A 16,493-nucleotide genomic window follows, 5' to 3' on the forward strand; every position below is an offset into this window, starting at 1 on the left:
CACCAACTGACGGAACTTGGACATGAGAAGGAGCCAGAGTGTCGACGCAAGTAGCGTCCCACACCAGCGCCCTTCCCCGTGCCCAAGCCACCAGCGTCATTCCATCAGGACGCTTGCCATCGCGGTGGGTAATAACCATTTGGCTCTAAAACAGCTGGTATATTAAGAGCGGCAAATGCCCTGCGGATGACTTCATTAATGCTGGCGTGACGACTGATACGGCCTGCCGATTTTAGGCAGGATAACCTGTGACGTCCAAGACCATCTACCTGAACGCCACATTTTGGTTTTTAAATAAAATATTATCGTTAAATGAAACGGAACTTGCTCGACTAAGTGATTTGAAACAGTGACCTGTCGTTCACTCTTTGTTCATGGCTGTTTTATTTTAAGCTGTGCATTTTTTTGAACCCATGACTATCTCTGGTACTAGTTGGTCCATGTAGTTATACGTTTATACGTAATCACACGATTTGAACCTGGTACTAATTTTAGTACCGTAACAAAGCTGGTTTATTTAGTTCTAGTTTAAACCCGTACTTATATCGTTTTTGTAATAAGACGGCCAAAGTCTAAACGGTTTTAGAGCTTTAGCTGAACACACACACATTCTCTTTTGTATAAATATACAGATTATATTCCGCAATAATTTTATGATTTACCGTGTTAGCATATCTTTTTAGTTGAAATTCGAATTCGAAAAATCGCAACATTTCATAAATAAAACAAAATTCAAACCAAAATAGAAAACTCTTTTATTTACGCTTACGTTTGTTAATTAATTAAACTTGGGTGCTTCGTTAATCATTTTTTCATTTTCCGTTCTGGTTTACGATACTCGTGAATATATTGGTGGCAGTCCTTGACACTTGTATCAGTATCATTGGAAGATGGGACAGCAAACGCTTTACTCGTTGATGGGGTGGCATGCTCACCACTCTCTTTCATCGATGCTACACCATTGTTGCTCTTTTGGGCCTGTAAGCATGTTTTTAAAATTCCTCAGAAAATTTATTCATTACAATTTTATTCTAGACACATCTTATACAGTAACACTGCGAAATGTAAACAAACTTAACATTTTTTTTTTGTTTTATTAAAAAATGGCTCTGTCGTAAATCCTACTACTCAGTTGAATATCTAAGTGATCGGTCAGACTGGGATTAGATTATGCTTATTTTATAGCAATAACAATGACAGCACAATATTGTATATTTTATTAAAAAGAGCTCAACAAAGAATGCTGGGAGAGTTTCTTACGCCTTTTATTCTGTCTCAGAGCGCCATTTGTTTCCGAAGCGGTGGTAGTGTTAGAAGTGAATCAATTTTGAGAAAATAAATGTCTTTTATCTCTCGTATAGAATTGAGTTGTTTGCGTGTTCACTGAATGAACCCTTCATAGCTAGATAAGTAGCATAATACATAATCATTATATTTAGTAATTATAGTTTAATAATCTAGATGCAAGTTAAGCCTCTCTCATGTTAGGACAGTAGCTTTAATGAAAAAGACAGATTATTTTTGAAGGGAAGTGCCTTAATGATCACTTTCATTATTTATTCGTAACATATTACATTATAATGCTCTTCATTTGAAGTCCCTTAGTCGAAACTAGTTGACCACGACTAACGGTTAAAATTAACATAAATATATTTTCTACTCCTCTTAGTAGAGGTTTATATATCATTTATACAATCACGATCACTAATATGAGTGCATACTTTATTGAGTCTTTGAATAAGTCTATACTCTATGGCCAAAAAAGCATAGTGCCACAGACAACTAAATCTAGGCTGGGTATGGTATGTTTATAGAAATATTAGGTAATACATAGTATACACATAATATTTCCATATTTAAACCATTACAGTAAACATTTTATTCTCAATTTAAGGAAAAAAGCTTAATAATATAATTTGCAAGGATTCTGCTAGGTATACTCTGTTATTTTCACATTTCCCGCGTTGGCTGTATGTGTGCACTTTTGCCATTCCTTGAAGTTAAAATAAAACCACTCCCTAGAGATAAGTATGTATACAATACAATATTTCCCACCCATTGTAGCGGCAACTCGAAAACTGTTGGCAGGTATTTGTTCGTTTCATTTTTGTTTGATTTAAAAATGGTAATTTTACTTTGACTAGACTAGTAGAAAAATTACTGTTCGCGACACGTTACATAATCTCGTGGCGTCATTCACTGCAACCCACACCGCTCACCTTTTTGACACTTCATATACAACTGTTGCATAAAATACTAAAAAAAAGGCCGCATAATTGTAATGTCACAAAGTTACTAACCCGGGGCTTTTGACCAGATGACCTGAATTGATGATACGGCTCCGAGAATCTCATTCGCCTTGAACTCGCCATCTGTCTGGACCGCTGCCAATGTTTACAATTGAATAAAATATACATAATAAATAACTATTTAGATACAAAAAAGCTTACGACATGGTAAGGCAATCGATCTTTATAGCGCGTAGATGTAAGGGCTAACTCTTTCAGATATTACATTAATAAAACCATTCTTATATAAATAGCAGTAGCCAGTAACGATAGTTTACGATATGTTATTATCATAACCTGACCAATAAGCAATTCAGTCAGTTCCCAGTGCCCGCTCACCTCATTAGTTGATTGTATTGTTTGCATGGCGCATATAAACATATTAGGACACTAAAGTGTTATAAATTTAAATCATCGTGAACATCATTAATGTATCAACGACTGAGTTTTTCCTGACAGCACGACGCAAAATTTTAAGTTAAAAGAAAAATCAAGTGATAGAAAAAAAAAGTGATAAAGTAATTCGCAAAAAAGACCGGGCAGTTTTATTTTTTTTCTTCCCTTAAGAAAATACGATACCAAAGGAGGCTTTAATCATTTGGGAATATTAGTGGCACATTTATGAACTGTTGTGGTGTATAAAAAGTTTATTCCAAATTCAAATTTAAGACATAATCGGACTTTAACAAAAATTGCAGTTAACTGCGTATCTTTTTGTAATTTTTACTTATTATTTTAAAAATACTTAAGACTTTTAGCCTGCTTTTTTATTTTACTAACAGATACACAACTAGCTGATGTTATGGGATTATTTTTCATTAATTCGATCGAAATGTAGTGAAGTATTATGATGATAGAAGCTACTTAGAATTATGAAATAATCTGAAGATGCAAATGAAATAGGTTATTTACCTATGTGCCCGTTATTTTTTGCAAAAGAGTGTATTTAAGTATAATAAGACTTCACTTACTGTCTTTATCTTGGGGTTTCTACGCAATCCCATGAATGGCCACAGTGCAGGGTTATAGTGAGTGTTCAGTGACTCGTACCACCTCCTTACCATTTCACTGTGAAAGTAAGCTTATTAATATTTAAAACAACAATGCTAAATTGTGTGTGTACAAGAATTGTGAAAATCTAAATGTAATATGTTTATATATATATATATATATATATAAATGAATTGCTGTTCTCTGAACTCGAGAACGGCTGGACCGATTTGGCTAATTTTGGTCTTGAATTATTTGTGGAAGTTCAGAAAAGGCTTAAAAGGTGAATAAATAGGAAAATGCTGCTAAATTAAATAAAAACAACAAATTTGTTTTTCTTTTGATATGTCCATACATAATTTCTATGAGAGAATTTATTAACGCACGGTTTGACAGTTCTGCTGTGAAACAATTTCATTACGACAGCAGGGTGCATATTTTACGAAGTAATTTTTGATGTTATGATATATTATTGACAAATTCATACAAAAACATTATTTTATTTATTATATAGAGAATGTCTGTCCGGTCAGCTAGTAATAAATAAAAAATAAGTTTCTACTCATGCGCATCGCCCAATAAACTTACTTGAATTTCGCTTTGTAGTTGATGTGTTTGTGTCTGTGTAGCCTCGGCTTCTTAGGTGCTGGTGTAGCACTCGCGGGCTCCACCAGAAATGCGAATGCAGTTTCGGGCAGTTCACGGCACTGTATAAAAACATGTCTATTACTGTCCACGTATAATTAATATAGGTGAGACTGAGCTATGTACGAATTATTGTGCTATGCTGTTTAAACTACGATATGAGTTCTACTAAGTAATACAGTATTATAAAGATGCACTATATAATATTAAGTTTAATTGGTAGCTGTCGATCACGCGACGCGATCGACTGTCAATTTTGCACTCACTTACGGCCGTTTTCAACAACGTATTTCCAGTTACGGATATATTGCGATCACCGTTTAATGACAAGATCTTATCTATCCATGGTTATGTCTAATATAGTTATATTATTAGTTATGGTCCAATGCTATCTGTCGATAGTCTACCTCTAGTAAGTTAAACTAAGGATAGATAGGTTATTGAAAACGGCCGTAAATGAGACGATCGCGCACGGTAACAAAAACACTAAAACACCGATTATGTTTTAGTTTTAGCCCGAACATACTCCCGAAAAAAGAAGAAAAACTAAGAAAATAATAAAATCAGTAATAATCTAATACAAATTTATAATTATCATATACACTAAAACATGGTTTATCGTTGATCGGGCCACGGTACCACGATATAGTTTAAATGCACACTGATCACTTTTCATAGGTCGCACGTTTAAATCCGTCTCGAAGGACCATGTACGAATTAGGATGCTTTGCACTATATTCATTATGTCCATTTTAGCCCGAGAAAGCTATTTTGTAGCGACACAGCTGATATTATCTTAGAGGTGATTATGATTTTAGAATCTGTGTTCGTACTGAACGCTGAACTTACTTACTCAAACAGACCAATACATATAAAAACTTCTTACTATTCCAACAACGAAGTCTCGGGACTCGCGTAGCAACTACAAACAGTACCCAAGACTTGTAACTCAAGTAAGTAGACTCAATAATATACATCAGTAAACACTACCACTGATGGATTTACTTTTATTAACTACGAACATTTCTTGTTTTTTTTATTATTTAAATTTAGGGTTAAATCACTTTCATGACAATAAGGGACGAGAAGAACAGGACATTCAGCTGATGGTAATTGAAACACCCTGCCAATTACAATGCAGTGCTGCTCAGGATTCTTAAAAAACCTAATAATTGTGAGCAGCGCTACAATTGCGCTCGTCACCTTAAGATGTAAGATGTTAAGTCTCATTTGCCCAGTAGTTAATTTGGACTGTAATTGGGATATGTTCTGATCTTTTAGTATTTGGAATTTAGTTGGGATATATCCTGTTCTTTAAGTATTTTGACTTTGATTTATTATCTGTTATTCTTATCTGAAACGAAAGCATAATTACCGCTTTCAAAATATTATGTAATTCGATAGTATTTTGCTTGACAAATGGCGGCATCGGATTACAGCAAGCGTTGATTCCTTGAATATCACGTGGAAGTTTCTCAGCAAGTGCCATAAGCATGTGACTTGGCAGCAAATATCTGAAAACAGGTATCAAATGTTTTATTACAGACCTTTGTAAATATTGCTAAGCCACAACAAATACTCAGTTACTATTAAAATAATAAACAATTAATTGCTCTTATTCAATCTCAAAATATAATAACCAAATGCTATCTCTTTAATATTACATTAAGTAATATCTATATATATAAAAATGAATTGCTGTTCGTTAGTCTCGCTAAAACTCGAGAACCTCTGGACCGATTTGGCTAATTTTGGTCTTGAATTATTTGTGGAAGTCCAGAGAAGTTTTAAAAGGTGAATAAATAGGAAAATGCTGCTAAATTAAATAAAAACAACAAATTTGTTTTTCCTTTGATGTGTCCATACATAATTTCTATGAGAGAATTTAATGACGCACAGTTTGACAGTTCTGCTTTGAAACAATTTCATTACGACAGCAGGGTGCATATTTTACGAAGTAATTTTTGATGTTATGATATATTATTAACAAATTCATATAAAAACATTATTTTATTTATTATATACAGAACAACGTCTGTCGGGTCAGCTAGTTGTATAATACATTTTATTTATAATTTTTAATTTGTATTTAAATTAGCAACCTTTTGTAAAAAGTTACAGACAAATGCATAGCGAAAAAATATTAATATGTTTCATGTGAGGATCGGTTTTACCACACAAAAGCGAAGCGATGTACGATAAAGTACATACATCTTGAACTTACATAATAATACATATAGTTGCCATAATTAAGTATATTTTCTTTTTACTTTCTCCATTTTGTTCCAGCCTGTTCCACCCCACTAACCATAAGCGGTTCCAAATCTCAAATCCCATTTTACTTTTTGTAACTAAAAAATATATTTAAAAAAGAAACCCACTCCGGACTTTCATCCAACTCCCGCGCTTGCGTATCGCGCCATTTGTAAAGATACTTCAACGCATGCAGTTGACGAGCATTAAATGTCTTCTTGGTTTTCTCGTATGATTTAATGATCTTCTCGTCTGTGACTACTGGTTTCTCGTAACGCTGAAATAAATTCAAAGTCAAATAAGTTTAACTCAAAAGAGTACAGTCACAGAGAAATATTGAAATGGTTAATTAGTGTGGCCAGGCGATTACTCCGTGCCTATTACAGATATCAAAAAACTTTTAACTGATATCGAAAGTATGTTACCCAATTAGGTGTCCATATCTTTGTTTCCAGGGAACTCCCTAAACTAATGAACGGATTTTAATGGGGATTAGTTCATGAAGTGCAGTTTAGTCCAACTTGAGAGATAGGATTGTTGTTATTTCGATTTGGGACCCATAATTATTTTTATTTCCTATATTTGTTTTAAATGTATCTATTTTCTATGAGAGAATTTATTGATAGTTCTGCTGTGAAACAATTTTATTATAACAACAGGGAGCATATTTTACGAAATAATTCTTGATATTATGAAAAATTATTGACAGTTTCATAAAAAACAGTACTTTATTTATTATGTCCCGAGCAACGTCTGTTGGGTCAGCTAGTAAGATCAATAATTTATTAAAAATCAAAGATATAGTATCCAATATTTTGAATAAAGGATTTAAGCAGCATCGACAGAAAAGCTATGTAATGTTTGCTCATGAGGGGTTTAACAAAAGAAATTGTTAGTTAATTTGCTTAAGTCGACAATAATGATATTTGAGAAATTAATGTATTGTATTAATTTATGGAAGAGGCAGTAGAACAAGTCAAATTGTATATGAGGAATAATTTATGTACGAGAGATAAAAAAGTGCAAATTTGACAAGAGTCGTATGTTTGAGAGAAATTGAAATACGGTGAAATTAGAAGATGTGGGAAGTATGAGATTAGGGCCTTATCACTCGTGGGGGTGATTTAGTCATAGATATATATCGGTAAAATTAATCGACTGCATAAATGTGCAGATAATGTAGACAAAAAAAATGGGTGTAATGAGAAAGGCCAAACTAAGTACACAATATGATCAGGTCCATTTGATGATCTTCTATTACTTTGAGATATGCATATGCATGAGGCGTTTGATGCAAGTGGAAGAAGGCAGTATGCCAAAAAAGTGGCTAGTCCGTTACTTCTTCCAATCGTCTAGGAAATTCGAATGTAATAATATATAAGGTAAGATTTTTTATGACACTTCGGGACGAGACGAGCAGGACGTTCAGCTGATGGTAATTGATACGCCCTGCGATGACAATTCAGTGCCGCTCAGGATTGTTGGAAAACCCAAAACCCTCTGAGCGGCACTACAATTGCGCTCGTCGCCATGAGACATAAAATGTTAAGTCTTATTTGCCCAGTAGTTTTACTAGCTACAGCGACCATCAGATCGAAATACACTAATGCTTACACATTACTGCTTCGCCAGAAAAAGGCACCCTTGTGGTACCTATAATCTTGTCGGCTCCTGTGCAAAGAAGTCCCACTGGTAAATGCCCTAAGTCGCCTCTTACGACACCCTTGGGTCTGGGACTTTCCTATTCTTTTTATTCCCTAGGGAAGCACAGGGCGAACAGTGTTGGTCACCATTTTTTTAAATGATCACTTACCACACTTAGCTCAAAGGGTACAATGGTCATAATGATCACCAATACTGTTGCTGTAGTTGAACTTTAATAAATAGCATTATTGTCGAGGTTATGAACTTTATTTTTAAAATTGGATAAAATGATTTAAACTCGTGTACAACTGAAATTAAACATTAATTTTCTTGCTCTGACTTCTGGTCTACTCTTATCATGTTCAGTGATAATATTGCCAGATAATAAATTTTAATATTCACCCATTATTAGTGTTTCAATACTAAACACATAATAATATCATTCACAGGTGTAACAAAAAAAAAATCAAACTTAAGCAGTTAAGTTGTACAGCTAATTAAAGTTATTTAAAAACTACCTGTTACCCGTGAATTCGTCCGCATTTAATAGTAGTGTAACCATATCGGTTTGTGTTCCTTAGCTGTAACATGCATTTATAGAAATCAATCAATATATATCTCATCGTTAAGGCAGCGTTTGTAGAAAAAACGTTTACGTTCAACCGTCTTACTCCTATTTATTTTGCAAATTTGACTACCACGAAAAAGTATTGTAATTTTTCGGGTTATTATATAGCCGATGACTTTTACAGATAATGTGGCTTTCTATTAGTAACAGAATCTTGAAAGTTGATTGACTAAATAAGTCCAGATTTCCCCTTAACCTCGCAAACTTTAACTCTTTATAATATTAGTTATAGATATAAACTTACATTCAAGCATAAAGCCTTGCTGTTTTCGAATACTTCTAAGAGCTTATCTGTGGAGCCGTGGCCAGCTTTCAAAAGTTCCTTCTTCATTTCATGCCAAACATAGAGCAGATAATGAGTATCTGAACGGGCGTATTCTAACATTTCCTCCGGTATGGGGCGCACACGCCAATCAGCAAGTTGAAATCTGAAAATAAATATCCACCCACCAAAATAAGATGAAGATTTTATTTACTATTGGATACCCTATACCATATACGTTTCTTCAATATTCAATGGGACAATGTAATAAACTGACCTGTATGTATGTTTCTCATCCTCTGCCATTAAAAAAAAAATAAGTGAAATAGGCTCAAGAAAATTTATAAAATTACCTTTTATCAAGTTCAACATGGCAGTATTCAAACACAATATATTGCAGAGTGGTTCTAGATTTATTGAGAATGCTGGCCGCCTTCTGTGTATCAAACATTCCCACAACATACAGCCCCAAATCACGCTGCATCCATGCAATGTCGTGTTTCGCTCCGTGAAATATCTAAAAACAATTTCTGGTATAGAAATTAATGTGAATTAAGAAGAAAGCTCTATGTTACAAATAGATTCTTAGATTTTATTCAAATGTACAGATACAACAACTACAATATCAACTAGAGAACGAAAAAGTAATCATATTGTATAATTCATTGTAACTTAGTATTTTGGGTACCTTTAGTATTTCGGGATTAGTAAATACTTGGTTGAGCTGATGTATATGCTCTGATACAGCAAAGGGATCTATTATAAAGTCTCCCCCATTTGTTGTTATCTGCATTAAACAAGTAATACCTGGAATAAAATGTAAATAATTAATTAACATATTAATATCTGTCTGGGGGCCATTAAAAGAAATTAATAGAAATCACACTATTACATTTATTACTTATTTTATTTATAGTCACATTTTGGTTTTTTCCTAATAAGTTTATAATAGAGTGGATTCAATTGGCAATCAATTTGAAAATAAAAAAGAAATAGCTTACCAAGATATGAACGGTAGGAATGATGTTCAAGGTCCACAGCAAATTCGGTAACTGTTTCCAAGTGCCTTAATAAGTCATTTAACTGAGATTGTGTATTGATGAAAGTCAACGGCGTCTCGTTAAGTTTCCGCGGAAAATTGTGGCTTTCTTTATCGGGTTCCAATGCCCATTTTGGAGGCTGATATAATTCCAACTCATACTTATACGGATGCTCGATTCTGTAAAGTGATATTTTATTATGGACAGCGGTTAAAGTGGAATGAGCTTCCTTGTGCGGTGTTTCCGGGACGATACGACATGGGTACCTTCAAATAAGCGCGTACACCTTCCTTAAAGGCCGGCAACGCTCTTGTGATTCCTCTGGTGTTGCAAGAGAATGTGGGCGGCGGTGATCACTTAACACCAGGTGACCCGTACACACGTTTATGGAATAGGAGGACCTATTCCATAAAAAAAAAAGTGTAAAATGTTTCCAACAGTTTAGATTTATATATCATGGTTTCGTGCCGCGTTTTTTGAGGTTAACACTTACATAATGTAGTATAATATAATATAGGTGCTAATTGTAGATGTAACAAATGTGATGTGGTTTGAAAAATTGTTTACAGTGATCATTTTATATCGCAATATGTCATAGAAGGGAGGACAATCGAGGAGTGACAATGATAAAAGCAAAAGGCATGTTTCTCCACAGCAGTTTTATAAATGATGGGCCATCTGTTAGTCCTTTTTTCATTTGTAAATTAAACACACATTTTGGGATGAAAAGTCAAAACTTTCATTAATATTGAAAGGAGGTTCTATGTTGAAGGTATATAAAGTTCGAATGTTGTTTTTAAGATGTTGAATAATTCAACAACAATTATTGTTTGTGGATGATTAGCATACATCTTAGCTTTCAAATAACCCAACAAAAAATAATCAAGTGGTGTTAAATCCTTTCTTGGTGGCCAAGGAACTTCAGAATTTCTTGAAAATAAGCGATCAGCAAATTTTGTTGACAATAAATGGATTGTTGGACCGCTTGTTGATTTTTGATGAAAAACGTTCATTTCGTTCAAGCATCCAATGAACCAGACTTGGTTTTAATTGTTGAGTTAGTTGAATTTTGTACGGATGCAAATGAAGATCAACATTAAAAAATGCGTCGTAATGTGGTTCGAGAAATGTTTAGTTCCTGTGAACGATGTCTGGTTGATGTGCTTGGTTCATTACTAACACTTTCACTAACAGTTGCCACTGCATCAGGAGTACGAGCTGGATGAACATGTTGATACGGTCTACGACCTTCCACTGAACTAGTTTCTTCAAAACGACCAATAATTTTGCCAATTGCACGCTCAGTAGGACGTCAATGTCGACCATTTTCATAATAAATTTGGACAATCAAAATACGCTGTTGTGTTGTAAACGACTCCATAATTATAAATGGCATATATGTGACTTTTTATATGTCAAAGAATTTTGTGGAATAGATAATTATAATAATATAATAAAATTGACATACTTTTACACAAATTATCTTGTCCCAAACTAGGCATAGCCTGTACTATGGGTACAAATCAACTATATATTTAATACAATATACTTACTTAAACATACATAAATACATATAAACATCCATGACACGGAAACAAACATCCATATTCATCATATAAATGATTGCACCTACCGAGATTCGAACCCGGGGCCTCTAGCTAATCAATAGCATTATGTAGTAAAAATCATTGATTGAAAAAGGACTAACAGATGGCCAATCCTGTCAAACACTAGCTAAAATGTATTGATGTTACTAGCTGACCTGACAGACGTTATTCTGTACATAATAAATAAAATACTTTATTGAATTTTTCAATAATATTTCATAACATAAAGAATTACTTCGTAAAATATGCTTCCTTTTCTTATAATGAAAATGTTTTACACCATATCTGTCAAACTGTGCGTTAATATATTCTCTCACAGAAAATATATCAATATAAAACAAATATTGGAAATAAAAATAATTATTTTATATAATTATATAATAAAAATAATATTATGGGGTCCAAATCAAAATAAAAACTATCCATCTCTCAAGTTGGACTAAACTGCACTCCATGAACTAATCCCCATTAATATCCATTCATTAGTTTAGGAGAGTTCACTGGAAACAAACACCCGGACACTGGATTCAGATATAGATTATGAATTTTTATTTAAAAAAAAAAAAAAACCTTACCCGCAAGGAACTCCATCTTTATTATAGAGTGTCATCAGTTCTAGTGGTTTTTCAGCATTAGGTTTATAAGCTATCTTCGGGATCCAAAAATTCTCTGAATTGTCTACAGGTATTTTGAACTGTGGCCTCTGAACATGCACTTGAGGAGTTGGATAATGCTATAGAAATAACATTTTTTTATGAATACCATTAATTTATTAAATGATATTCAATAAAAATAAAGCATTACAAATAATTACTTATCTGGTCAAAGTAATTTACTGCTACACTAACAGTTAATCAGGGTGAGAAAATATTAATAGTACAGAATAATAAGAAACTATAAAACCAGTTTGTAAATAACCTTCAATGATTGTAAGAAATAAACATTTCAACATTAATTAACATACATATGTTATGAAATCCTCTTTTCAACAAAACACATTTTACATGCATATAATAATCCACATAGAGTGGTTGAATATTACAGTAAGAACCTCTAAAGAAAATTTAAAGAAAATATCACTTAGTATGTGGAATCACAGTAATGTAAAATAATTTACCAGTGGGAGGCTCCTTTGCACAGGAAGCCGGCTAGATTATGGGTACCACAACGGTGCCTATTTCTGCCGTGAAGCAGTGGTGTGTAAACATTACTGTGTCTGGAGGGTGCCGTAGCTAGTGAAATTACTGGGCAAATGAGACTTAACATCTTATGTCTCAAGGTGACGAGCGCAATTGTAGTGCCAATCAGATTTTTTTCAAGCAACCTGAGCGGCATTGCATTGTAATGGGTAGGGCGTATCAATTACCATCAGCTGAACGTCCTGCTCGTCTCGTCCCTTTTTTTCATAAAGAATAAAGAATGTTTAGATTTGATGTTACATTATATTTTGGTATCAAGCTCAGATAGCTCAAGCTTAGATTAAGGATTGGTCTATGTGCGCTCCAACTAGATACCGCAGGCGTAGTCGCAAAGTGCGGCAACTAATACTACGACCAAGTGGGCGTACTCGAGCCAGTCTGACAAACAAAGTGTGACATTAACATGCCACAATGTTTACGTTTGCATTCACTTTACTAATAATTGAAACTAAAATAACGGGTTGCGTAGTAAGACTGTAAAAATAATAGAACAAGAAATAAGAAAGACGCTGGGATCACATTACATCAGTAAGTATTTTGTATTTTATTAATTTCAATGTAATAATTTCAAGTTTTGAATGATGCCATTGAGTGCCAAGATGCCACACACAAGCACCTAATGGTTGCCATAATAAAAAAGCTATTGTTCTTAGGTAATGCGGTATCTACTTGGAGCGCAGCTGAGACCAATCCTTAATCTAAGCTCCCAAGCTATAATAATATATATGATGCGTCAAAATTGTCACAAATAAAGATACAAGCTTTTTTTTATTAAATTGGATAATTCATGTAAGACATAGTAAATATTTGCTAAATTGCATTATAAATCTTGATATTCAAAAGAACAAATGTTAAGCTTCTTTCTAAATTTAACATAAAACATATTTATTAAACAATTCAAAAATGATTATATTAATTGTCTGAGAATTACGTATAAAATTCTGACAAATACTAAGTGTTGTGTCAGAAATGAAAATTATATCACCAGGTCAACTTTATTTCTGTTGATTTGAAGGTATTCCATCTGCTTATGAACAAGACATCAAGGGCTTCATCTGTTAATGTGGGTCAGGCAGGGCGATAGAAACTCTCTATTAGGAACTATGATAGTTCTTCATGACAACAAATTCTATTAATTAGGTATGTATTTCGTACTGGGTTTATATAATATATAGGATAGGGTTTATATTGTTATTTATATGCCTATTTAAATTAAAAGAATTTCTGTAGATTCTTAAGGGTACAGGGTTAATATTTACCACAGCATTCAAATTGTTGCTCCTTCTTTTGAAAGTTAAACAAGGCACAAAGGTGTCTTGAGAAGAATGTTCCATACTGTCAGATTGAGCATTATGAATATTAGAAACTTGACTATTCTTAATATTGTCCATACTTAAACGTATGAAATCAATGACATTTGTATTTACATCCGATAATTTTTCATCATCCCCATCTGATTTACTGTTCCTGTGAATGAAAAAAATGTAATGCACTCAGACTTATAAAAGTGTTTGTACATAAAATAAAAATATTAAGTAAATATTAATTTACTTCCATATATTTATTCAGCTATAAATATTTATGTACAGGTAAATGATCTCCATATTTACTGCAACTTTAATGATAAATAGGAATTAAACAAAATAAGTTCGGATACTTTTGTAGTAAAACAAGTTTGTACCAGTTACAATTAACCTTTAAAAAATCTTCAAATCTTCATCTGAAGAAGCAAGCCAGCCAACCGGCTGGGTCACATACTTTTGTAAGCATAGGTATTTGATACTGGTAATTTTCAGCATGTGTTTCAAACCATCTCAAGTCAATTTCTAAACAAGTAAACGCTTCAGAAGCACCAATTATGTTTCATCTTAATTATCTGAACTTGTAGTTGATGAGGTGCTCGCGGTGGCGTCAGCCTTATTAGTCATGAGGTCTAAAATTTCGCTATCCTGCATTATTTGGTATGCGGGATCGTCATCGTAGATCCTTTAGGAAATTTAGAGTTTACTTTCATGTGGCAAAAATTCGTTTAATGACCTTAACAAGTCGCGAAAAGTGCACAAGTACTGTTATGCGGTTCGTGCAGGGGTAGTAGTTCAAATAAGTGGTCATTTGGTTGATTGACATTCGGATAATCAGGGTTCAAATATTAGCCTGATTTTTAAGACTATAACTATTTTGTTAATAAATAAATGTTCTGGTTGTAGATAATATTTATTCAAACTTATAATAAAATACTTACCCATTGTTAGTTAAAAAAAAAGACAATTATATACATTGTGTCTTGTAGAGTATAGTGCATGTCTTTCCAGTATGAATTTAAGATATTTTGTATACTTCACATATATGGCAGGCAGAATATATATCATACTTAGTCCATAAATACTATTACAATTAAAAGTAAACTATTTGTTTACTTAAAAATACAATTTTGCTTAAAATTACCCTCGACCCCCAAATTAGGACAGCCATGTAAAATGTCAAAGAAAACAAACATTGACAAATTTTAAGGTGACTAACAATGGTGGTTATGAAACAAATCATGACAACAATAACTATTTTTTATATAATTTTGGGTGCGTGTGAATATGTGTTTAGCTTTTTATTTATCAAATGCTATACCTAATGTCTCTCTATCTCTTGTGTTATGACCAACAATATAACAAACTAGTTTCGTTATGTACTTTACAAATTGTTACATTTACAAATATGAACTCATAGCTTACCATTACAGCTCAAAAGATGATTTGAACAGAATGTGTTTTAGCTAATTAAAAAAAATTAAAAGAATTCATTACTTTGAACAAAAATAATTTATACATAAATCTTAATTACTTACATCTTATAATTTTTTAAGACTCCAGACATATTATCCCCATAGATTGTATTTGATAATTTGATAGTATCATCACCAATAAGACCAGTGACTTTCTTAAAGGAATCAAATGTTTGATACACTTTGTAAGATGACCCTGCTGGTGTACTAGCAACACATTTTACAGCTTTTTGTATTGATGATAGACCATTCTGTAACAAAGATTTAGGTATAAATGTTATAATAACTGGCTAACATGACAGGTGTTGTTCTATTCATAATAGAAAACCTTGGGAAAAGGAATAGGAATTTTCCTACCAAATTTCAAGCCTCTACGCCTTAAGGCTCCGAGATAACATAGGTGGAAATCTCTTAGATATAATGTAGAAATTGTTGTATGAGTTCTAAGAATTTAAACAAAAATCAAAAACTGATTAATCCATTAAAGTACAAGTTTGGACAATATGTACATAGTTACAATAAAGGTAATATTAGAATATAGTTAATAATATAAATTAAGGTTGATGGATTGGTAGAATTTATAAGTCTCGAATATTAGTTTTGAAATGTAGGTAATTTGAAAAGACGCCACTTCTAACTACATAGCCATTTAAAATTGAAAAAGACAAAAACTTAGTTGTTGTAAATAAAATTAAATAGTTAGGTACTTTCGCAGGATAACCACGCGTACGGAATACCGGTGCCTCAGGATCCAACTTTGAATTAACACTTATCTTGGAAAGAGACATGCTTTAATCGAAGAGTCGCATCAAATGAACGAGGCACGATGTGATATGTTACAATTAAGTATTACAGGAACACCCTCATTTTTCTAAGTTTTCGAAGCCCTCGTAGCTAAAAACATAAACAAACAGTACTACCTAACCTGTGTTAATAGTTTTAAACTTTCGTAAAAGTCGGTTGCTTGTGGATTTAATTCAGAATTCATTTTGGATTTGTTAATTAATTTCTACTTATAATTCCCCACACTTTATGCACACTTCATACACTTATAAAATATTTATTACAAGTTACAACTACAAAATTACAAACATAAATAGGTAGTAGGTATTCTTGTCTATTTTTTTTTTGTTTCTTCGTCCATTATTAGGACAGGCAAAG

At 33.0% G+C, this 16,493-nt stretch overlaps 1 protein-coding gene across 2 annotated transcripts; it reads right to left on the reverse strand.

The window, feature by feature from the left end:
* Nucleotides 1-731: 731 nt before the first annotated feature.
* LOC126978736 (exosome component 10) lies at nt 732-16,434 on the reverse strand. Of its 2 annotated transcripts, none has more exons than XM_050827782.1 (14): nt 16,258-16,434; nt 15,396-15,583; nt 13,816-14,023; nt 11,933-12,090; nt 9,712-9,929; nt 9,399-9,517; nt 9,064-9,227; nt 8,693-8,876; nt 6,305-6,453; nt 5,299-5,437; nt 3,867-3,985; nt 3,260-3,356; nt 2,301-2,384; nt 732-978 (listed from the first exon to the last, which is right to left on the reverse strand). In XM_050827782.1, the coding sequence occupies exons 1-14, from the start codon at nt 16,318-16,320 to the stop codon at nt 805-807; spliced, it is 2,064 nt and encodes a 687-aa protein (XP_050683739.1). In that variant the 5' UTR covers nt 16,321-16,434; the 3' UTR covers nt 732-804. The 2 variants fall into 2 exon arrangements, with proteins under 2 accessions (XP_050683739.1, XP_050683738.1); XM_050827781.1 differs by lacking the exon at nt 16,258-16,434 and adding an exon at nt 16,040-16,059.
* Between the last annotated feature and the right edge of the window lie 59 nt (nt 16,435-16,493).

Source organism: Leptidea sinapis, chromosome Z (assembly GCF_905404315.1).
Source record: "Leptidea sinapis chromosome Z, ilLepSina1.1, whole genome shotgun sequence".
NCBI lineage: Eukaryota > Metazoa > Arthropoda > Insecta > Lepidoptera > Pieridae > Leptidea > Leptidea sinapis.

What these genes read in the sequence shown, in the direction of transcription:
- LOC126978736 (XM_050827782.1), bottom strand. Translation starts at nt 16,320, where the DNA reads ATGAATTCTGAATTAAATCCACAAGCAACCGACTTTTACGAAAGTTTA. An exon ending in GTTTAAAACTATTAACACAG is followed by an intron (nt 15,584 to 16,257) that starts GTTAGGTAGTAC and finishes TCTTTGTTACAG; the next exon opens with AATGGTCTATCATCAATACA. An exon ending in AACTACAAAGCGAAATTCAA is followed by an intron (nt 3,357 to 3,866) that starts GTAAGTTTATTG and finishes TTACTTTCACAG; the next exon opens with TGAAATGGTAAGGAGGTGGT.